Source organism: Phaenicophaeus curvirostris, chromosome 3, assembly GCF_032191515.1.
Source record: "Phaenicophaeus curvirostris isolate KB17595 chromosome 3, BPBGC_Pcur_1.0, whole genome shotgun sequence".
NCBI lineage: Eukaryota > Metazoa > Chordata > Aves > Cuculiformes > Cuculidae > Phaenicophaeus > Phaenicophaeus curvirostris.
The window spans coordinates 78199028-78223868 of NC_091394.1; the positions used below are offsets into that span (position 1 = coordinate 78199028).

At 35.3% G+C, this 24841-nt stretch overlaps 1 protein-coding gene across 50 annotated transcripts in view; it reads left to right on the forward strand.

The window, feature by feature from the left end:
- Window positions 1-24841, forward strand: part of RIMS2 (regulating synaptic membrane exocytosis 2) — a 465641-nt gene that overhangs the window by 44032 nt on the left and 396768 nt on the right. For 44 of the 50 annotated variants that reach the window (XM_069854488.1, XM_069854498.1, XM_069854512.1 and 41 more), the window contains exons 2-3: window positions 21309-21341; window positions 21737-21823. The exons of the other annotated variants lie outside the window; for them this stretch is intronic. In XM_069854488.1, coding sequence (XP_069710589.1) covers window positions 21309-21341; window positions 21737-21823 — 120 coding nt within the window. The remainder of the gene's footprint in view (window positions 1-21308; window positions 21342-21736; window positions 21824-24841) is intronic. 50 annotated transcript variants of the gene reach the window in all.

Consider the following 24841-nt stretch of genomic DNA (forward strand, 5'->3'; position numbering starts at 1 on the left):
GGCAGTATTATGTTTATGATTGCATTCTTGAAGGTCTTTTCCAACCTAAAAGATTCTATGAATGTTATGTTCACTTTGTCACTTAGTGACAGCTTGTTCTGTATTGAACAAAGAAGGATCAATGGCATCTGTCAGAAACCACCTGTCGTGTTGCTTGATGTAGTTGCTTGTTAGATGTGTTTTGCTTTAGGTAGGAACAATTACAGGAACTGTGTTTGCACATTTCAGTACAAATAATAATTGCCCTATTTAATCATTTTACAGATAGTACTTTTTGTAAGAAGTTCCAAAAATCACAAAAATGGAACACACATATTTTGCAGTTTCAGATTTTCATATGATAATTTCTGTCTTTTTTTGGACACTGTTTACTTTTAAAATAATAATTTTTTTAGAGTAATACTTATTTAACATGTATCTGGGTGACGAATCTTATTTGTGCAGAAGGTTCTTTGAATTCTCATTCAAACGTTTGCTTTTGTCAACTGCATTAAAACTTGGAAATGAATGGGCAGTGTGATGAATGATGAGAGAATAAAATGTAATATAAAAAGTGGAGCTGATTGTGGAATGAGCCATTTCTGTTTGAGATAGAATCAAAACAACAAAGACACTATGAATGAACAATTATTGTGCTGCTTTGCCTTGAATAGCCATGCTTAAGTTTGTTAAAGTGAATAATTTCTAAAATTGCTAACATTGCTAACAGTCTTAGGACCATATGTGAGGTCTGGTAATAAATTTGTCTCCTGACATAGACCTAACCATAACTATATTTGTTCTAAAGCTCCTTGCTTGTCTGGGCCCTAGCATGTGCACATAAGCACCTTAGCATGAAGGAACAGGAGATTTAGCTTGTCACAATACAAAAACTAGGCAGAGAAGTTCCTAAACTCTGTCTGAACATTATCAGACACACAGTGAGCTCACCTTATGAATACTTATGGCTTTGCAAAACACAGCATATATGGCTATATTTAGTTGAAAACATAATAGAGAATGAAAGAAGATGGTCAGAATACAAGCCAAGACAAAGGAAGATAATTTCATAATATTATAAGATTGTGCAAGTTGGAAGGGACCTCTTGAGGTCATATAGTGGTCCTGCTTAATGCAAGACCAAGTAGGTGGAGCTGCTTAGGAACTTGTTGAATTTTGAACATCTTCAAGGACTGAGATTCCAGAATCTATCTGAGCAACCTTTTATGGTATGTGACCACCCTCAAAATACGAGATGTTTTTTATATGCATAGATGGTATTTCGGTATTTCCCATATTCCAAATTGTCTGCCACCTCTTGACCTATTCCTGTGCAAGAAGAATCTGGCTCCATCTTTTCTGTACACCTCCTTTAGGCAGTAAGACTGCCTCTTGGCCTTCTTCTCTTCTTAAAGACTACTTCGCCTCTCAGCATCTTTTTGTACATTGTGTGCTCCAGACATGTCACCGTCTTGGTGGCTGTCTGCTGCACTTGCTTCAGTATGTCAATGTTTCTCTGTTCTGGTTTGGGCTGAAGCAGAACCAATTCTCTAAGCCTTTTCTGAAGAGCTGATGAAGGGGTTTGCGCCTGGGAGGACGAGCAGATAGGATATGAATAGGCTGGATGTTAGAATTTTAGGATATTAGAATTTAGATTGGATATTAGGAAAAATTTCTTCACTGAAAGGATTGTTGAGCATTGGAACAGGCTGCCCAGGGAAGTGTTTGTGTCACCGCCCCTGGAGGTACTTAAAAGATGTGTAGATGTGGTGCTTAGGGACATGGTTTAGTGGTGGACTTGGCAGTGCTAGATTAGTGACTGAACTTTATCTTAAAAGTCTTTTCCCACCTAAACAATTCTATGATTCTGTGAATATATCCCTGATATACTAAGAAATATCAAGCAGACATAGATAAGATAGTGCTGTTATATTTAAATGAGAAACCTGGGAAGTCTAAGGCTCTTGCAATGAGATTTTTGTCTCTGAGTGCTAAAAGGCTCTAAGCTATCAATTGTATACAAGTCTAGGAATCCCGGAATTTAATTCCTTCCAAGAATGATTATAGAGAGTTTGCTGTTCTTTCCTTGGGGATGAATGATAATGAATTAATTTTTTGTTTCTTCTAAAAATGGTTTGCAGTATCCACAATCAATTGATTTATATTTAAAGAGTTATATAACATTTAAGTAGTCATTCATATTGCAACCAGAATAATTTTTTTGTGTAGTTATATTGGAGATGATGATTTAAGATAAAACATATTAATTATAACAATGTCATCAGAGATGCTTCTGATGTCCTCCATTTTAGAGAAAATAGCTTATATTTTCTGTCTACTTGAAATTTCATAACAGAAAAGACTATACTGAGCATTTCACAGATATGTTTGTATATCATACATATATTTAAAAAAGATTAGTTGACCACCGTCTATAATAATTCTCTTAACTTCAACTAGTATTTAGGGAAGTGGTTAGCATTTTCCAAATATCTTTAATGAAATTAAAGATATTTAAACTTTAAGTGTTCCTTTTATGGGAATTTCCATTGAACTCTGAGGTTTTGGAGTAATTATAATGATTATACATTTATTTAGATGTCATTTTTAATATTTTTTAATTGTAACTTCTTTTGAAGTCTAGTGTCAGTGATGCACAGAACAAATATCCTGCTTTGTTCAGAGAAAATCTGAGTCCACAATATTTTTTTTCCCTGCTGTGATAATATCTACAATTAATAATGCAATGATTACAGGAATTTTTACACACATTTGTGGTTTCAGTAACTAGTTTGTGTAATGTTTATAATCAAGTCTCTCCATTTATATCCTGTAATCATACACAGGAACAGTACAAGGCATCACAAATAGAGTATTATTAGTATTGGTCTGTTTGACCACAGTGCTGTGTCATCTGTGGCTGATTTAATGTTAATTTTGAATCATAGTCTTCCAGGTTTTTGGCAGGCTTTATAGCAAATTAGAAGTTCTGAACCATCTTTATTAGGCATTCTGTAGTTTTCAATTTAATTAAATGTGAAAAAGAGAATTGTCTTTATTCTTACATTGCCTCATTTTTAATAATAGATACTGAAGTGCTAATCGCATTCTGTTCTGCAGAGGTTCTTATGTTGTCCTCATCAACATAGTATCTTTAGTCTTTCAGTCATGCATTAAATGACATGACTAACATCTGTTACATTTGGTTTGTTCTCTCACATTCTCTCCCTGGGGGAGGAATTTCATGTGCAGTTAGTGGGGTTTATTTTAACATTTTTTTTCTTTAAATATGTACATTTCTTTATGTTCACATTAGAATAGGTAAGGTCAGTGCACCATGTAGCTGGAACCACTCCTAAACAGGGTGATTTAGGAGTTACAGGGTTGCTGTAGGAAAGCTCTACTTCATTTCACATAAATTAAAACCATTATTATGCCTGAGGATTGAAATTGTTGACCATGATCTTTATCCTAGACATGTTGGTCACAAGATGCTGAGCATTTTGAACATAAGAAATGAAACTTTCCACTCAGTGCTTTCTTCTGTTAAAAATCAATGCAGAGAGTAGAAAACTGGGCTACTGCCCTTACGGTGGAAAAATGTAGATGGCAATTTGATAATGGCTGATAGCTTCTTGCCGAGGAATTTTGCGTTACTGTGGTTGAGATAGGTAATGATAATGGCAGCTGATAAATATGGGCTCTCATAAAGGGTGACAAGCTAGGAAAGGAGATAACAGCTGTAGGTGCTGCATGGTAGGTGATTATCATGAAGAATTCAAAGACACTTCTTAAATATTTGACTGAGTTGAGTTTGAGGATATATATATATTCAACAAAATAGGGATGGAAACATTTCAAAGTGGTCTCTTCTGCCCATTCACTTCATCTTGTCCAGCTTCCACCAGCTGTTCTTCATTCCTGAAGAGATCTTGTTTAAGTAGCAAAACCCTGTTAGCGTTAGAAGTTATAAAAATCTGTACATTCAGATGCTAAGCTGGGCTTTGAAGCATCATAGAAAAATTAGAGAAGATTTTTAAAGCCATGATCAGCATGACTCTTGTGCTTATTTGCAAAGTTATAAATACATTTTATTTATAGAATGTGATTTTATTGAAATCAAAAGAGCTTGCTATTTCCTTATGAGAACTGTGGACAAAGGCGGAGTACTTTCATCATTGCTTTCTGTTCTAAGAACATTTTGTAAATCAGTGTTATTCTGCAGCTTTGTATTAGCAGTAGAAAACACTGAGTGCAATTAATTAGGTAGTAATTTTATATGCTTTTTATAGGTCAGTCTGGAGTGTTTTTATTTTGTACAGAAATGAGGTTGCTTTCACACTTCCGTTTTCTGAGTGTTTTTCTGTGAGGTACAGTCTCTTCTTTGAGCTGCATTATAAGCTACTCTACACAAGTTCTCCAGAATGTAAAAGGATCCTTTTCCACATAAGTTGGAAGAATTTGCTATTTTCTCCTTCTGAAGCTCCATGATTCATGTTTTCATAGTTTCATCTAATCTTATTGAATGCAAGCTTTTTTTTTTTTTTTTTGCACAATGAGATAATATTGAAATATTTTTAGTGCTGCTTGTATTACAGCTATTATCAGAGATATTGAAACAAAATAAATTTAGGCAAACTAAACAACTGCCTTGTATACCTCTAGCTTTACGAACTATAGATATTTGTTTAACGACTTATGAACAACATGGAGACAAAAACCCCCACATCTTTCTAGATAATGTTATTCACTGTTACTTAAATATCAACTGTATAGCATATATTTCAAACAACTTTACATTTGTATGGCGGTATTATATTAACTTAAAATATGCCTTGTGCATAGAACGTAATCTTTATTTTTTCAGTGCATGCTACTATTAATCCTTTTAAAAATATTTAAGTAACTGTAAAAACACTCACATAATCACAGAATCACAGAATAACCAGGTTGGAAGAGACCCACCGGATCATCGAGTCCAACCGTTCCCATCAAACACTAAACCATATCCCTCAGCACCTCATCCACCCGTGCCTTAAACACCTCCAGGGAAGGTGACTCAACCACCTCCCTGGGCAGCCTGTTCCAGTGCCCAATGACCCTTTCTGTAAAGAATTTTTTCCTAACGTCTAGCCTAAACCTCCCCTGGCGGAGCTTGAGGCCATTCCCTCTTGTCCTGTCCCCTGTCACTTGGAAGAAGAGGCCAGCACCCTCCTCTCTACAATGTCCTTTCAGGTAGTTGTAGAGAGCAATGAGGTCTCCCCTCAGCCTCCCCTTCTCCAGGCTAAACAACCCCAGCTCTCTCAGCCGCTCCTCATAAGGCCTGTTCTGCAGCCCCTTCACAAGCTTCGTTGCTCTTCTCTGGACTCCCTCCAGAGCCTCAACATCCTTCTTGTGGTGAGGGGCCCAGAACTGAACACGGTATTTGAGGAGTGGTCTCACTAGTGCTGAGTACAGAGGGAGAATAACCTTCCTGGACCTGCTGGTCACGCCGTTTCTGATACAAGCCAAGATGCCATTGGCCTTCTTGGCCACCTGGGCACACTGCTGGCTCATGTTCAGTCGCTGTCAACCAACACCCCCAGGTCCTTCTCCTCCAGGCAGCTTTCTAGACAGACTTCTCCTAGTCTGTAGCACTGCACAGGGTTGTTGTGCCCCAAGTGCAGGGCCCGGCATTTGGCCTTGTTAAACCTCATGCCATTGGACTCTGTTCGGAAACAAGCCCAGGCTTCCAAGCCAGATGGTACTTGTATTCACTGTGCATTTATTATCTTCTCATTCATAGCTGTTTTTATCTGCATCAAAATGACTGCTTAGTTCAGCTGTAGTGGGCCTGGCTACAAACTAGTAAGTGCACACTTTGGATGATCAAGGAACTGGAGTGCCAAAGTGGAAATAAAATCAATCCATTTCTTTAAGAGTGTCTACATCTCCTGTATATATAGAAATGGATAAAATTGAAATCAATTTAATGATTTTATTACTTTTCCAGTAAGGTTAAAGAACCCCAAACTCAGATCTTACTGATGTTTTTCCCAGTCCTCATGCCACTCTTGTCCATCTTTTCTGAACTCTTTAATATTGCAGTTTTTCTAGTTGCTCTTTTTAACGTTCTTTGAAAAGAAAGGTTTAAATGAATTTTTTAATTGTATACACTGTTCATGACTTTTGGTATTCAATTTAGCTGCTTAGGTCCTTCTCCATATTGAGTTGATGTCTCTTTTGAGGGGAGGAAAGGAAGAGCATTATTTTCTATATGAAAAAGTTGTTTCTGTAAGTAAGGCTGAATTTCAAAATGTGTTGTTTCTGCAGCCGTAACAAGCACATTTCAGTTCTCTATGCGGTCCACTTTTTCAAGTAAGAATTCTTCTCTGCCTAAGAATCCTGAGATCTTGGGGGAATAGGCCACATAGCTTAAAAAAACATCTGGAATGCTTGATATAGGTAAACAGTGCCACAGACAGACCTGGCAGGGCTATGATAGATGACTCTTCTCTCTCTTTGGTGAACAGGGATCTCCTGTATTACTAAGAAACCATTTTGCTTTCCAAGGCACTGTTGCCCAACAATTTTATTTTTTCTTTCTTGGCTAATAAAAGTGTTTTAACTATAGAAGAGAGCATTTGGCACCTACTCAGGACTATTGCATTTTTTTTTCTGGAAAGGGAATGAGAAAACTTTTGAAAGTAGTCACAGATGTTCTATACCGTGTTTTGATCCTAGAAGGTCAAGTTAAGACTTTCAACTGATATTTGTATTCAGACCAAATCATCTGAATAGACAGGGCTTTAGAAAGTAGTTTTCTGTTTCTGTTGGTTGGAGTGTTATTTTAATTAACTGAGATGCTAGAATTGTCTCTAAAATTGTGAATTTAAATGTATTTGTGAGTCACAGAGTAAGTAATAATACAACTGCTAGTTTGGTCTTGTGGATTTTATTCTGAGCTATTTTAAGAGTAGAGGAAATCTGATGGAATCTTTTCTGCATATGCTCTTAGAGAAGACTAGAAAAGAGCAAACACACTCCTTTAAAAAGGGGGGGTGGTGTAAGTGGAAGAGGAGCCAGAGTATTAGAAGTGCATCAGCTCACTTTAATTCTCAGAAAAAGTGGAAGCAATAAGCAAGTTCTTATAAGTATCTAGGAGATAAAAAAGAAATGGATAACAGACAATGTGGATTCATCAAGAACAAATAATGCCAAAAAATCTAATTTAATTCTGCAACAGATATCAGGTTCTGTAGACGGAGAAGTAGCAATAGATAATCTATCTTGACTTGAGGAAGGCTTTAATATCATCTTGCAGGACATATTCCGAAGCAAGCCAGGGCAGATGATTCAGAGAAAATTGCTGGAGAATAGTAATGTGTACCAATGATTAACAGTCAGAAAGTTTTACTTAGTATCTAGGGATCGTTTTCATTCTAAATGGAAAGATGCAGTGAATGAACCTTCGTTGAAGTTGTTAAGCATGTTCATTAATGTCCAGACTGATGGAATTGGGTGTACTTAGAAATGTGTTAGAGAAGAGGTTTAAAATTATTTTGACAAATTAGAAATATACTCTAAAATTAATGAATTATATATAACAAGGACATTATTCAGTAAGTACTATGCTTAGATGTAATCTTATCTGTACACTGAAATTAGCAACTAAATAGGTAGCAATTGTCAAGTGCAATATCCAGGCTCTAACTACCTCTTGTGCTGAACATCAACTTTATTTTTGTCCATGTTGTTTGCATAAATGTTATTATGCCCTACAAAACTGTGAGGCAATCCCTCTGTTCTAATCAGCACCAGCAAATGTCCAGTTTTGAAAACTGCAGCTCAAAATAATAATAGATTAGCTGGCAGCGGTCTAGGTGGAATCTCTAGAAAACATGCCACGAGAAGGTTCTGAACAAGGAGAGAAAACTGAGAGGAACTCTAAGATTTTCAAAGAAATGAAAGATTGTTGTTTTTAATGCCCATAGTAGATGATGGAACAAGAAATACTGAGCTGAAATTGCAGTCTGGGAGATTCAAACAAGATAGGAGGTAATGAGTCTAATTTTTATTACATATTAAGCTATTTAACGCACTGTGTTCTCATTAGCCCCTCACATGGAAGTGTGTGTGTTGAACTTGTGCTTGAGGGAGACAATGACTAATGAGAATATCTATGACTGAAGTGTAGCAAACTCATCCTTCCATAAATAATTTCAGGAGTTTCAAAAACTCTACTTGTTATATTGATACTTGTATGATTTTCCATGTATGAACTACATTTTTTGTCTCACATGGTCTCTTCAAGCAAAAAAAATGCATGTATCTCCTTCCTCAGAAGAAAGGAGTTAGTATTTTCCTTACAAACAGCAGCATACACATTCACTGATTTATGAACTTGAGAATCACTACCAAATTTGTTTTCTGTAGATTGCCTTTACTTCTCATTTAGACTACTAGTGTGGATTTAAGAACAAAATTAAAAAAAAAATAATTTCTTACTCCCCATTAGAAATGGATATTAGTGTTGTAGCTCTGCAAAATGTCTTAACTAGTGAGTTTTTCAAGGATGTTTAGCATGTGCTACATTTTAAATCATAGGACTATTGTCTGGGCTTGTTTTGATGTCACTTTGTGTTTACTTATTTTCATTTATATATAGTGTCTTCATGAATGGCTGTACTATCCATTTTAAATGCACCCTAATTGCAAACAGAAATGAATGAATGCTTGTAATTAGCTGGAAATGAGAACAATGAGTGGCAGCATTACAATAAAGACTTAGGAATTAAATGATGACCCAAAGCTGCGATTCAGAATTCCATTATTAAACATTTAGAACTTCTTTTCACAGAAGAGTTTGAATAACATGTTTATGAGGAATGATGCTTACAAAGGTAAGTATTTCTGTAGGTAGCATTCTTTACAGGTGTAATTCTGCTGGAGGAAGAATGTGAGATCTGAGGAAGCCGAAGTTCCTTTTTTCTGCTCCTGACTCCTTCCCCTACAAGTGCTTTCAACCTATTATGGCCAATCCAAAGTTCTGGAATCCCAAACTGGTCACTCTCACAAAGAAGTACTCGGTATTCCAGGCAACATATTTGTCAGGGAGAGGGTTCTGTGTTCTTACTTGGTTCCTAAATTTATTGCAAGGAAACATGAAATGAGGGCAAACTTCAGATTCCTTTTTATAATGCCATGCAAGAGACATTACATCCTTTCAGGAAGTTTAGGTGTTGAGTCAACATTGAAATGTTAATTCTTGAGAGAATACTGTTGTTTTATTTAATTAGAGGATGATGTTTAACTATACACTTAAAATTTTCATTGATATTTGATGTACAGGTGTAAAGGCTACCAGCCTAGACACTTGATTTTGCCTCTGACTGTTAGAAGATTTTTTTGCAGATGGTTACAGTTTCAGTTATACTTTATTTGTATTTAAAAAAATACAAAGAAGAGTGAAATTAAATGTTTGAACAATTGTTAGCTTAGACTAAAATTTATATAAGATCTCAGAGGTCAGGTAGTTATACTTGTGTGTGTGAGTAGTTGTCCTATGAAACCCAATGAAAGGAGTGTAAATAAACACACAATTTACTAAATAGTAATAAAATTTTTATTGGTTACGGTCTCCCATTTTTGGATTCCAGAGTTCTCTTCTGGATCCTACTTAGAAAGCAGATTTTTCTCTTTCATTGAGCAATGGAAATAGTTACACAGATCAGATTATAATTTCATTCCTCATTCTACAATAGAGAGAGAGATTAAATTTAAGATATTTTTCCTGTCTATTAAACTATCTTGCTGAATAACCTGTTAAGTGACAGGTTGGATGGGGCTTTTAATGACCTGGTTTAGTGGAAGGTGTCCCTGCCCATGTCAGGGGGTGTGAAACTAAATGATCTTTAACATCCCTTCCAACCCAAACTGTTCTAGGATCCGATGATTATATGATCCTATGATTCTATGAATTTAACACCCAAAGAGAAAATGAAGATATGATGTTACTATAGCCTCGAAATTTAGTACAGTCTGGTTCATCAACCTGTATTGTACTCTGGAATATCAAAGCTAATGGACCCAAACCAGGACAATTCTGAAGTTTTGGTGCAGCAAAATTTTAGTAGGCTGAATAGAACTCAATCAGGAAATGTTTCCAATTCAGCCACTGGCCACTGCAGAGATTCATATGCGACAGGAGTTAATGAAAATTAATCAAAGTTAAATAGTTTTAGCTTTTAAAACTATTGATATTCTCAGCCAAAACAAGGTATTTTGGAGAGACTAAGGAGTCCAGATCAGAAGCCCTTACATCTTCATCTGAAAGAAATAATTTTCTTTAATTTTTATAGCAGAAATTGAAATGCTTTTAAAGCTTCTGCTTAGTGTGCAATTTGTGATATGGAAGCTATGTGAAAGAATTTTAGTTCTGGGCCAAAAAAATCAAAACCGTTAAAGATTAATCTCACTAATGTGTTCTTTTTTTTTTTTTTTTAATGGGATTTCCTTCAGGAATTAAACCAGATTACTTGATTCCTGTTTAGAATACTTCCACCAAAGCAGTTCCTCTTTTAAGACAGGTAGTATTCTTTGAACATCAGCTTTAAAACATTAAAAGTTGAAACTAAATGTTGAGATAAGAGAATGTATGCAAATTTGTCAGTAATTTCAAATCTGACTGTGCTCATAGTAACGGATTATGTTCATCTCCTGAAACTAATGCCTAGTCACTAGATAAAACCAATTTTGAACAATTAAAATACTCCAGTTTAATTGACATCTGTAGTGAAGCATTAGAATCACTTTGCTTGCTAGTTGTAAATACATTTGCTCAAGATAAGAAATAAAAATTTCCACTAAAATTATCAGTTTAAATAAACTCCTCAGACTAGGAGAGCCTTATTCATACAATAAGTACAGGACAAAGGGACTCGGAAAAATAATCAGAAAAAGTGTAGAAAAAATTGGTGTGTTCCAAGTATTATTTAACATTAATTAAATTTAATATAGAGATACAAATAGTAAACAAACCCCAACAGAGTGTCGATGAAGGGAGACAGGTAGGCAGAAAGAGCAAATCATTATGTAAAAAGATAGACAGATATTTTTATTTCTTAGTGGAACAATGATTCAGACTTATAAAACCAATGGAAAAGAGCATTTTCACTATTGTAAACTGTGTTACTATAACCGGTTATGCAGACAGTTTACAATAATATTCTATTTATGATTCTAACTCTTCCATGCATTAAATGAATCACCAGGCAATATCTGTGTTTAAAGAAAACAACTTGCACTTTCTTTCAGTATTTTCCAGTGTAGAATATGTGAACAGAGAATTCAAAATGAGGTAGAAGTATTCCCATGTATAGTTTTATTCAATTAATATAGTCTCATAAACCCCCAGTATTTTATGTTTCATTCTCATGACAGGTCTTAAGAATATTGCAATTATTCCCTCAGAAAGTGTTTAAAAATTTTGCTTTAATAATAATATAATTTCCATGTTTCAAGATTTATTTGAACAGCAACAGAAACCAGCAAAAATGAATTATTTCTTGATGAACTGGCTACTAAATACAATATGGCCAAAAATATGATATATATAATTACATTTTCTGTTCTTTAACAAGAATATGGCACAGTAAAGTTTATGTCAGTAAGAATAACACTTTCCTAGATTAAAAATTCTTACAGAATAAATTCTGCATTACTCTTCAATTTCTCTCTCTTGTTTTTTTTCTCCTGTTTTTTCATTTCCCATTTGAATTTTAGATTCTAATATTGATTTCATAGTAGAAGCTATGTAGTGTTTCTTTTTCGTAGGGAACTTGTATGTTTTATGCCATTTAGCAAGCTGACCTTACTGATGAAGTATTGTACTAGTACCACTGTTATGGTACCTGATAGTCGTTCAGAGCCTCATGTCTGAGTGCATGCAGGACACGTCTGTCCTACAAAGGGGCTCTCTGTAAGGTTGATTTTGAAGAAGCTCAGAACAAGAACAAATTAATGATATTTTTTTATTTCTGTTCCTGTTATTTCCTTTGCAAGCCATTCTTCTCTAGGATTGCCTGCACTCTGGAAGAAATCTGAATCCATTTTCATGCAATTAAATGTCACAGTCTGAGAAATACTAACTTAGGATCTGTTGTGTAGTTGTTTAGCTCTTTAGTTAGTTAGTTGTTTAGCTCTTTATATGATTTTCACCTGGTGCATGTACTACAGCTAGTAGTATTATGAAATCCTTATTTAACAGGCAAAAATAATGTATCAAGACCAAAGTAATTACTAATGCATTTCAAATTAATTAAACAGTTAAAATGAGTTTTTATTTAATTCACCTGCTAGCAGCCGAGCCCAGGATTGCATATTTCACTGTAGCAGCTGGTGAGAGCACAAGCATCTAGGAAAGCATTCTCTGCAGGAGATGCTTGGAATGCCATCTACTGTTGAAGAAGAAAAAAAAAATCTAAACCAAAATGCCTAGCAAAACCTGCTTTTTTGGAATAGTTTCTTCTAAAATGAAATTCTACTTACAGTATTTTTACATCTTCACGCTTATTACATGTGAACCCATGTTTTTTTTCAGAATATTTAACATGTATTATGTAGAACTCAGCTAATGCTCTGCAATGGGACAAAATCATACTTTTTGTACCACTTTTAAAATTAGGCTTTCCTTTTTATATTATGATTTCCCTGAGATTTTCAGTTAAGTGTAAAACAGACTGAAGCACAAGTTAAAAATGAAATCTCATCTTTCCAAGAATTAATAGAAGTTACATTAAATAAGGAAGGTTGGAATCAGACACTGCAGTAAAGATCCCTTAAAAATCATTATGATTAAAATTTTTGTTTAAATGGAAAGGAATATTAAGAGAAAGACCTATCTTGGGGGTGGAAGATTTTTTTCTTCACTTTTTTAGAAAAACAACTGTAGGACAAAAACTAAAATGGTATTTGATTATGTGCTGCTGAAGTTCACTTCAGTAAAATTGTGCATGGAGTTTACAGATTTATGCAAGCTTGAGTAGTCTTGTAAACTTGTATGTTACATTCAGATATATTTATGCATGTGCCATTGCTATAAGTGATATTGGTAAATGTTTGCACTTTGGTCATGAAATAGACAATATAATTCACAGTCATCATGTTGTAGTCATCTTAAGTTTTCAGCAGTAAAGTATAGCTTACTATAATACAACTGTTGTGGTATGTTTCACACATCCTATAGGCAAGACTCATTCTATTACACAAAATAGTAAATGATTACAGCAGTAGATCTAAAGACGCAAGTATTTTCTAGCACTTTGGTGAAACCTGATTTTTTTAAAATAACGTAAAGTATAATGGTAGAGTATTTGTCTTAAGTGTTGTATTAGAGGAAAATTTTCTTGCCAATTGGCTGTTACTGTTCTTAAAAACAAAGGAAAACAAACAAGCAAAAGCAAAACCTGGCTAAATTCAAAGTAATAACAGTAATAAGGAGAATTCTAGCTGTCAAAAATTAATTGTAGTAGTATATGTAACTCAAACATTTTTCAAACTGAATCTCACCTTGGACTTACTTAGGCTCCCATATTTACACAGAATTGCATTTAGTAGCAAGTCTTATGTGACAATTTGACCATTTTGTCTGTGTCCTTTCTTTCAAAATGAGAGGAAACTCCAGTACTTTTCCTGATTTGACTCCTGCTATTTTAGGTTGAATATCTTTTTTTTCTCTGTAAATCAGCTGCCTGAAATATCCACATATCAGCAGGATTTATGAGTATTGTGTATAAAATTGGGGAGAAAGATTAAACCCAAAGAAAACTTTTTTTTTAATGAACTCAAATATCCATGTTTTTAAAGCTTAATCAGCTAAATTTTTGTTAAAATAGTTTAGAACACCCTGAACATCTGGAGTAAAGGAGTTACTTCTTAAATGGAGGCCTTGAAGAAGTGTCAGGCTCCCATGTGAGGCTTTTCAGCCTGTATGTAATGCGGTCGCTGAGATTATAGAGAAATCAGGGGTTTTCAGATTGTGTGAGAGAGACGATAATGTGACCAAATACTCTGCAAGACAGATGCAAATGATTAAACTACTGTCTCGTAACATAGCTTCTGAAAGAGAAGAAAATGAGTATTTGTAGACTCTTAGTCTTTTTTGTCTCGAAAGGAGATGGAGCAAGCTGATTAAGTTCAAGGAAGTATTTACCTCTGTCTCATGTCCTTGAAACTGAGTTTGGAAATTCATTCTAGTGAAGAATTATGTAATGCTAGCTGCTCTTTAAATGAGCCAATAGAATCTTCTATTAAAGAAGTATTTACCAAGGCTCTAGGGCTCCTTAAAACTTGCTTGCTGTTTTTAACTGCGGCCCTTGACAGCATTCATTGATTGCATCCTTGTTTTGGTCTTCCTGCATTTTTAACACAGGCAATTTTTTGATTTTAAATGTTGCAAGTTAGCTGGTCGGTTCTTGAGGCTGTTAGATATGGTGTTACAGATGGACAGCTAAGAGGTAATGGATTATTTACCCAGAAAAGATCAGACTGGTGAAACTCCTAGTTCAAAGAAGTTGCTAGTGTGATGACCTGAAAAAAACTTCTCGACTTTAAGACTGGAAGACACTTCTTCACTGCATGTATTTCCTTATGTTTATATTTTTTATAGAGGATGAATAATGCTACTGTCATCTTGATATTTTTTTTCCTCTCTTTGACAACTTCACTTGATCCAAGGCTTTATATTAATTATCGCTTTATAATTTTTATTTTTCCTAGTTCTTGTACGTGCCTCATTCCCTCAGCAGACACAAGATACCCAAGTGAGAAGCAGCTGGCATATTCCACATGGCAACCAATTATAATGCTGACAGTTACAAATTTCTACCTACTCTGGGATAACCAAAATCCTCTTTTTTTGCTAAATATAGGAAAAAGCCACAGTAGCCCATTTTAAACAGTGTAGTGGGTTTGGAAAAACACTAGATTTTTAACTTTAAAATCACCTCCTGGTTCGAGGCCTCCTGCTTGCAATTTTGGATAACCTTCAAAAGAGAGCATTGATCCATGAATTAATTATGGAAACTGCACGTTACAGAATGGCTACCATTCAGTGTAGTACTTATTTATTATTACAGTTGTACTACAGTCATTTTCTCATGTGCTGATTTATGATTTTGATACTAATTTTTTGGTTTTAGTATCAACACCATAGCATAAGGGAAAAGGTCTGATCAAGGTAGGAAATGTATGAGAAGTTTGGGAGCTTTCACTTACACCACTCAGTGTCTCTCTTACTCCAAACAGAAACAAATAATAGGAAACACTTTTACCTTGAAGAGTTCATGTCCTAAGATAAGCACAGTCTGATTTATTGTGCTGGTTCTCAATAACAAAATGTTGTCAGTCTCTTCAGTTTTAGAGTTGGAAGTACAGGGCTGTTGAGCACTAGGTTTTCAGTTGCAGTAAATCACATTTTAGTATATATTTTCTAAAAATACTAGTGTTAACATTTCACCTTGGGACTTGTTTGTTTGGAACCTTTGATAAACCATCCCATTTCTAATTATCATCTGAAAGTCAGAGAAGTCTTAATCATACAGAATTTATTGTATTTGTAGGTAGTGTTTGTCACAGGATCTTGTTCAACTGGGACTACTCTACAGGAGCATGTCTACATCAGTGTTTCTTGGTGAAGTGTGTATGGTGCTTTCTTGTTGTTTCTCTTGTATCTTTAACAGCAGTTTGTTCCTCTAGTTCATGTTGGGTACCTACACAATTTAGTAGAGTGAGGTAATTAAAGTTGGAATTTTTGATCTGCTTATGAATTTTTGGTGAAGTGTCTTTCATTTAAAACTCTATGCCCAAAAGGGTATAGGTCTCTCTGCCTTTCAGATAGTTTAGAACAAGCATCAGCTTGTAAAGCATGGCTTTAAAAATATTTCTTTGATAGGTGTTTGTTAGTAATAGGCTTTTCTTAATTTTTTTCACTTTTATAGCAGCTATCACAAGCATCACAAACACAGAGATACCCTCTTTTTGTTACTTGCAGGACATGGATTCTGCATAATCCTTTTTACTTTTCAGAATACTCTACAATGTGGTGTAGTCACAGTAGTTCTGTGAATTCGTAGTATGTCCTTTTTTAGATTCTGTGCAAGAAATAGCAGTATCTAACTTAAAATCCATAAACTGAATTTATATTTCTGCCTTCACTCTTTGGTTTTCACTTAGTGTTTGATAGGAATGGTTGGACTCGATCCAGTGGGTCTCTTCCAACCTGGATATTCTATGATTCTATGATTCTAAGAAGAGATTTGCTAATTATCAAATGATTTTGGACTAGTTCAGATCTTCTAATAATTGGAGACGGTTATTGAAGAGAGAGAACAGTCTTTGATTCAAAGATTGTGTGTTGGTATCTTGACTTTTAAGAGAGTGGGTGGCTCTGTACCGTCATCTTGGCTAATGGGGTCTGGAATACAGAGAAGAACAAATGCAAGTCCTGAGGGTGGTATTCTTTAATGCACTTTATAATATATGTTGATGTGAAGTAGTTTGCATTCATGCTGTTGGATTTTTTTAAAAGATAGTAGCTCCACAGATTTTTTTAATGTACGTAACTAGAAATGTATGTTTGAGACAAAGTTATTTGCTGCTTCACTCAGTTATTCTCTACTTCTTTGCTGTGAACACAGCTGGAGGTCAATGTCAGTATTGTATCTGTAGAGGAAGCAAAATGTGAAGGTTCTTTTTATAGATCTGTGACTCTGCTTCCTTGTTCCTATATGATTTGCTTCAGGAAAACCAAAGTGTTCTGCATATTAATATTCCATCTTAATTTTTAATCAAGTTTAGTGTAACATACATTGTTCTTTGAGACTATTGTACATATATTCTGCTTTGAGTCTGGGGCCATTAAATCTCCCTGTGCTTGTCGATCCATAGACGGCAAAGCTGTGAATCTTCAGAGCGCTGTTGGGTTTGAGATACTAGGTTGTTTATCCCTGCCAAGGCTGGCTGATTCTGGAATTGGGGTTTCCCCAAACTTTGCTGGAGAAGCTGTGCATAGGTATTTCATTTCAGATATCTAGGAGGTGCACAGTGGGTTTTATGTGTGCTGGTTTGGGCTAAAGTAGAACGTTTTTCTCCGACTTTTTCAGCTTGATGAGAGGCTACTGCTCACACCTTTTGCTATGTAAATTAGGGCCATCCCAGAGCTGGTGTCAAAAGGGGTCACACCTGCTGGGAGAGGCAGACAAGACAGGTGACTCAGCCTGGCCAAAGAAATATTCCATGCCATACCCATCATACTATAAAAGCTTAAGGATCAGGAGGGTCGTGCTGTCCCCCTTCTTTGATGATCAACATTCAGGGAGGACTTCATACCCTCTGTGCGTTCTTGAATCCAGTTCCTGGATCCATTTCTGAGTCCAGCTTCTGTCTGCTGCTGAGTCCAGGTCTGGGACCTTCCCTGTGCCTGCCCTGCAGCATCAGCGATGACATATTGTCATTGGGGAAATTTGAATTTAGTTTGTATATGTGTATATATTTTATTATTTTTCTTATTAATTTTTTAATCTTCCTTTTATTATTGTTTCATTAAAGCTGTTTTAGTGTTATTTTCTAACCCACAAGTCTTTCTCGTTTCCCTTTTTAAACCGGGAAAGTGAAAGCAGAAAATAGGTCTGGCAGCACAGTGCTTGTTGGTTTGCCCACTACCAACATATCTTTTGGGAAGAGCAGCTTATGATTTTGACATTGTAGATTTTAGAGAAGAGCTTTTATGGGTGGCAGTAGATTGAAAAATAGAAAATTATTGGAAGTTTTAAAGGCTAAGAAAATTTTCATGTTAATATTTTTACTACCTTTTATCATGCTTCTATTTTTCTTCTTCCCTTCCTTCTTATTTCAATTCTGCCCTATTCACTCTCTGTGCCAGTGGGACTAGCCATAATCTTTGAGGAAATCTAACATCAAAAAATATTCATTGAGACTTGAGATCTAACATAATGATGTTATATCCTGGAAAAGATCAAAGGGATCTGGTACTTGCGCACTGTGTGGGCTTGCAGAGGAACACAAGAGGAATGGCACTAAGAGTGTTTCAAAGTGCAAAGTGCATGAATGTTTCCCGATGACAGTGTACAAGGTCCAAAAATTCTTCATTGTTGGCAAGAAGAAAATCCTGGCTTGTTTGCAAGTGACGAAGCATGTGGAATTATGATCTGTGCAAAAAAGTTGTCATAAAGACTCCAGACTCTTTTAATGTTTTAGAATTAATTTGGTCCTTGTGCAAAATGTTGAGTCAATACCTGTAACAACAAAATAATAAAAATTGAAAACAGTGGTATTCTACGCTGTTAGAATGCACTGTCCTGGTCACTGTTGACCAGACATGGTATCTGCAGCCTGTTGGTGGTTTTAGTAAACAAGTATCAATTGGAAATTGTTTCTAGTGAATAACTAGAACTGACATTGTTCTTGGCAGAGGTTTTAGAGCATCAGATTGAAAAGATGTGGGAAAGTACTCTGGAAGAAGCAGAATGCAGTCATAATGCTTGGGGCTTTTCAGTTAGTCAGTTGAGTAAATCATGGTTTGAGGTTTCTTTGACCCATCAATCCATCATTTTAAGCAGTTATTGGTTGCTGTTTTTTGAGAGGAAGGAAGAAAGCAATGCATATGCATGGGGGTACACAATGTATTAAAACACAAAGCAGTTCTTTCAACCAAAGGAAGTACAGCTCTATGCGTTTACATAGGCAGGATTTAAGAGTCTGGAGTGCCTTCAAGCCTCTTTTGTCTAGAAAAAGCTGTTTAAACCACAGTTGCATTAAAAATGTGTTTTGCGCATTTCATCTAATATGTGATTATTTCTATCAGTTACTAGTACTTCTACACCTAATTTCATCTGATTGAAGAGTCTTTTGGAAATAGAGTAGCAGGCATTAGCCTGTGATTTGCTGATTTAGATCCAGAATCTCTATCTGTTCCTTGACCTTGAAATATAAATATCTGCACTGTACATCTGAAGGGTCCGAGCCTGTTGGTTCACAACATGAATACTGGTTTAACTTGGGATGGTAGAATCTATTTTTTTCAATAGTTTTTTTAATTTTGTTTCAAATTGTATCTTGCCTTCCATGTTTGTTATAAAGTCAAGGATGCTAATTGCCTAATTCAGGGACTAAAAGACATATGAAAAGTGCTCAAGGAGTGTGTCACGGTTATATAATAATGGAAGCTGTTGTCCTCAAGTAACTACAGTGCTGGAAATTGTATAGTGGATGAGACACAGAATTGTATGAGGAAAAAAGATTTTGAATTGTGGGGTCAAACTATATCCTGACTTAAAACACAGTGTCCTACAAAATGCTGGGACAATAGTTTTAAATGCAGGTTTTCAAAGTATATAACAGATAATGTTTTTTGTTTAATGGTTCTATACTAAAAATCTGATTGTAAGAGTTTCAAAAATACCATTGGTTTTTAGCTGCAGTTGAAGTCATAAAACACACACTGTTATATAAAGATGCTACGTCTTCTTAAAGAAAACACACCAAAGATTTCAAACTGCATGCAGTTATGCAGAGTCAGTGTGCACTATTGCAATTTTAATCTTACACTATTTTGACCTCAATTCCACATGTGAAAAAGATTGACCATGGTCACTATCCAAAGGAAGGATTTTGATTGTAATTTGATTATGTGCTCAGATTTCCTTTGTTATAGTTCAATAGAAAAATTCAAAATGAATTATTAACTTAACAGTGTCCAGTACTTATGAGAGAGATATGTATGGAGAGGAATATAAGGAACCAAGGATTAGCTGCATTTTCAGTTTTCTTTCTACATCTACCATGGAGGTGATATTTACACTGTCTTGCTCCAGGCATGTGACTTAGGAACTCTGAGTCTAGGAGTGTTTCCATCTCATAGTTAACTATATAGAGCTTTTAGACTTTTAGTGTTGGGGAATCTGAATTAAATGTCCTAAGCTGCCTAGTATGGAAACTATGGATGTACTTGGATCTCTTGTCCCTCTTTCCTCCTCCCCCTCCCACTTTGAATTTCCTGTGTCAAAACTAGTATGGTATCTCTTGGTTGGAGATAATATTATGATTAAGATACGTGGTACGGGGGGAATTGTGACTGCATGAGAAATTTTTTGTAGGTTTTTTTTTTTGTGTACTGGAACATTTCTTTGTATGGAATTTTCTAAAGTGCTGAAGAGACAAAACCATGTTAAAGGACTGTTTAGTGTATGCTGCATGTCCAATTTTCCCTTTCTGTAGGGAAGTTTTTAGTGCGTCTTAAGTGTCCACTTATTTAGTTCTTACACAGTCACTGGACCCTTTTTATAGAGGTATTCACAGTGATATCACATGGAGAAGGAGTTGTGAAGCTGTTTTGGTGAGCTTTAATTTCCTGCCCAGCATTAAGCATTGGTTTAAAGTGGAAGCCTGCACTCTTTGTTTAGTTAGGTAAGAGAGTATTCTCCACAGAGACTTTCAGAATTTAGGAATCTTTTTGGGTTTTCTGAATATATGGGGAAGCTAGATTCTAACTTGATTTTAAGACACATATCTGCAATTAGAGGATGTAAATATTCCTGTGATTTTGTGTCTTCATTCTTGGGTTTGGTGGAAAAGAATGGCATAGAACATCCACTTGCTCACTCAAATTAAAGCATGTGTTACAGCCAGAATATTTTTGGAAAGACAATGGACAAATATTAATCAGTGCTATGCAGACCTTCTGCATGTATTATCTACTCATTTTTTTTAGCAAGTCCCAGTACATTTTACTCAGAGTAAAATTCCTTAGCTTTCCTCCTTTAGTTTTTAGAGTAATGTTGTATGCAAACCTTGATATTGTAGTTTAATAGATATGGTTCAGGTTTTTCTTTAATCTATTAGTCCAGGATATTGCATTTTAAATAGCATGTTATATATTATCAATTCACCTTGAATTATGATAGCGAATTTGGTTATAAATAAAAAAAAAGATTATAGTTAACAGAATCAAAGCACATTCCTTTGCATTTATTGCTGAATGTACTGCTGGAAATATTCTAACGTGATAGTCTGTCCAAAGAATTGGCAGCCAGTTATAGAATATTACCAATTTCATTTTGTAACTAAAAGTTTTAGCGACATGGCATTCCCCATTTTTAATCCCAAAAGGAAATAAGCACATTTTATAGCTAAATATAAATAAACAAAAATAATAAACTTTTAAAACTCAAAGTAAGAAAGTTCTCCTCCCATTTTGATACAGACTGTAGAACTTCAGGGTAGCTGTTTTTTTACAACATGTTGCACTCAGTTGTGCAAACTTATCTTTTTAGGGTCAAAGAAGAGCAAAAACCACAGCTGACACAGTAAGTAAAATATCTTAAAATGCAGTAGGCTTGACTCTTCTACCTTTGCCATGTTCTGCTTTCTGCACCTTTGATGGTATTAGCTTTCACTAATACCTGATAGGCTGCAGGTAGTTTGTCATCTGCTTCCTGATTGCTTGTAAGAGAGCTGCCTGCAGCTTCTTACTTCATCCACATGTTAGCTGGATGTAGGTTCTTGCTGCCTGCTTGTGAACTGGTGACCTGTAAAACTTTATTTCCCTTACATCCTTAGTGGCTGACTTAGTACTGCAGCTAACATTCCCATTGGCTCTAGCTTTTCCGCCTGTATATTTCTATTGACATTGGATAAGAAAACATTTAAACTAGTGTGGTTTTATTGGTTATTCAGTCACATTATTTGCTTATTTAAACAGGTGGTTTCCCTTTAGTGGGATCACTGAGCTGGTAAATAACGTTCTTCAACCACAGCAAAAACAGCAAAATGAAAAGGAGCCCCAGACGTAAGTAAGCTACTCTCTGTAGACTAAGTAATGTCTGTGTGGTATTAAAACATACTGGAGAGTATGTATAAAATAATTGCCCATCTAGAACATCCTGCTCAGGGCATTTTTCAAGCTGACACTGTTTACTTTCCGATGTCTCATTTGCAAAGGGAAAACTGAAAATCAGGTTGTGGTGTCCTTATCAGTAACTTAAGTGATTACATTAGAATACAATCTCAGGAGTTACTACTGCTCCATTTGCTTTTTTTCTGCAAATGCTCCATACATAAAACTCGCAGTAGAGTGGTATGTTTTCTGTGCATGAGGAGCTGGAATGATAAGCCATGTAGTATTATATATAGCATGTCTATACACACGCATGATGTTTGTGATACAGTCGTGCATAGAATGCTATACAAATCTACATAATATTTATTAAGGGCTTTTTAAGGAAGAGGAAAATGTCATTGCCTTTTTTTTCCTTTTCACTGTTCTAAAATATCTGTGAAGTTTCCAAACTTTAGCAGATATAAGGTGAAATCTTGGTTCTGTCAAAGCTGAGGGAATTTTGACTTTGATGGGGCTGGTATTTCATCTATGGACCTTTTACAGTATGAGAGCCATATGAAAAATTTTACTTTTCTTGCTACCAGAAAATGTTAACATTTACCAGAAACTGGCAAAGCTAGGACATTCAGTCTCATGGTAGAACTTAAAGTGTGGAGCTGAAAATATTATTTTCATAATGAGAAACTAAATAATATTTTCTATTTTAAATTTTAAAATTCTTAAAATGTGATTTCTGATGTTATTTAAGTTTTAAGCAGTTAAGTTGCTGTCTTTTCTTTCTTCTAAAGAGGAATGCCTTGTAAGCTCACATGATAAGAAAAATGGTTTTGAACACATGCATAACTGGCTTTGAACAGGTATACTAATTGTTGTTAATTATTTTCCAGGTAGAATCAGGTTTATTTTATTTTTAAATATGTATATTTAAGTGGAGTTTCATTCTTGCAGGCCATGAAAGCTGTGCATTATTTTTTGAGAATACACAGTGAGAGATTTTGACAGAATGACATTGAGAAATAGGCCATATAATTAATATTCTGTAAAGCAACATATTATTCTGAGCTCAGTTTCTGATATCTGCACTTAATTTCTCATAAAATTGCAAATAATATTAAGAGTAAAGTTTTCTTTTATTGGTTATAATTAGATACTGGCAATATTATGTTTTGTTCATAACACCTCAGTACCTCTTTTGTATACCCAGTTTCCTTAATGCAGCAAAGTTTGTTCACTGTTGTATGTATGAAGCATATGGCTTCAAAGAAACTGAAAATACTATATACTCAGTGTAAACAGTTGAATTATAGCTGCCAGGAAGTATTTATACATGGTTATTGTTATTACGGAAGGATTTTTTTTTTTCTTTTTTGAACAGTGATCTTTTTGGGAACTAGCTTTGTTCACGGTTTTTATTAAATAACTAAGAAATTAAACAGTTGCATACCCATTGATTTACACGTGGCACAAGGCTGGGAGAAGTGTAACATCTGGTAGCAGGATTGTATTCCTAAATTATCTGAAAAATCCAAACTATGATTATGATGCCATTCAAGAGGATAAATGCAAGGTGGTGGAGTTACATAAAGATAGTTCAAAGGGTTGACATAGGACAGAGATAAACAGTGTAAGTAGAAGCTCTTTGGCAAAGAATTTGGGAGCCATAATAGTATGTAAACTGAGCAGGAGCCAGTACTGTGAAAGAGATACATTTCATGCTGGAACGTATAGACTCTAGCCTGGAAGCACCATCAAGAAGTTTTCACTCTGCTAGGTTTGGCAAGGTCTTGCTTGGAACAGCATGCCCTTTTTTGCACACTTTATTTCAGAAATGATCTGGAGCAGTTGGAATTCAGTAGAGAGTAATAAGAATGAATAATAAGATGTCTAAGAAACATGGCATGAATAAGGAAAGATTGAAACATAGGAGGCGATTTAGCTTCCTGAAGAGAAAATCTCAGAGGATGGAGATGGACAAATCTTCAGTTATACAGAAAGTTGCTGAAAAAAATCAGAGGAAATAATCCCTTCTCCGAGCCTTTGGTGGTGTAGCAGAAAGGAGTAAACAAGTTGAATCGTGGAGGATTCAGCTTGGTAGGGAAAACTTTTTAATGGAAACAAAATTTAAAATGCTTGCAGAGTTTGCCTAGGGCTTGTGTGGAAGCTATTGCACTGAAAATCTTAAGAAGTGGGTTTGGCAAATAACTGTTAGAAGAGACACAAGCGTAGCTGATCCTGCACTGGGACAAGAGAATGAACTGACTATAAATTGTCCTCTTTAATACGAGGGTGGTGAGACACTGGAACAGGTTACTCAGAAAAGTCCTGGATTCCCCATCACCAGAGGTGTTCTAGGCCAGGTTGGATGGGGCTTTGAGCAACCTGATACAGGGGAAAGGTGTCCCTGCCCATGGCAGGGGGATTGGATCTAAATTACCTTTAAGGTCCTTTCGAAACCAAACCATTCAATGATTCTATGAACAACTTTTGGTTTATGATGCAAACTTAAGCTTACTACTCCCCAGATTCAACATTTGAGAAGCAGACTTTCTTAGGGTAGATATGTTATTTTCTTCATAAAATTAGAAATGTCTGTTAAGGAAATATTACTGACTACTTTAGTCAGTGTCGGAGTTAAAGCAATCTTTCAAATAGATTACTCCATTTATAAGAATCTCTAATGAATTCTCCTTAAAATAGACTGGCATTTCTCAGATACTTAACATAAATCAGTGAATCATTATTTTTGTATTGTGAATTTACTGTGTAAACAATATGTCTGCCAACTATTGGGTAGCTTTGAATTTCTTCAGGTTATCTACCCCTTGTGTGATATCTAGCCCACATAAAAAACCCTATTTTATAATATTTACACTATATTTAAACAGCAGGCTTATTTGCAGTCTGTGTAGTTCCTCTTTAGTATGCTTTTTAATAGATCTGGTTGAAAGAATATTTTTATTAAGAAGA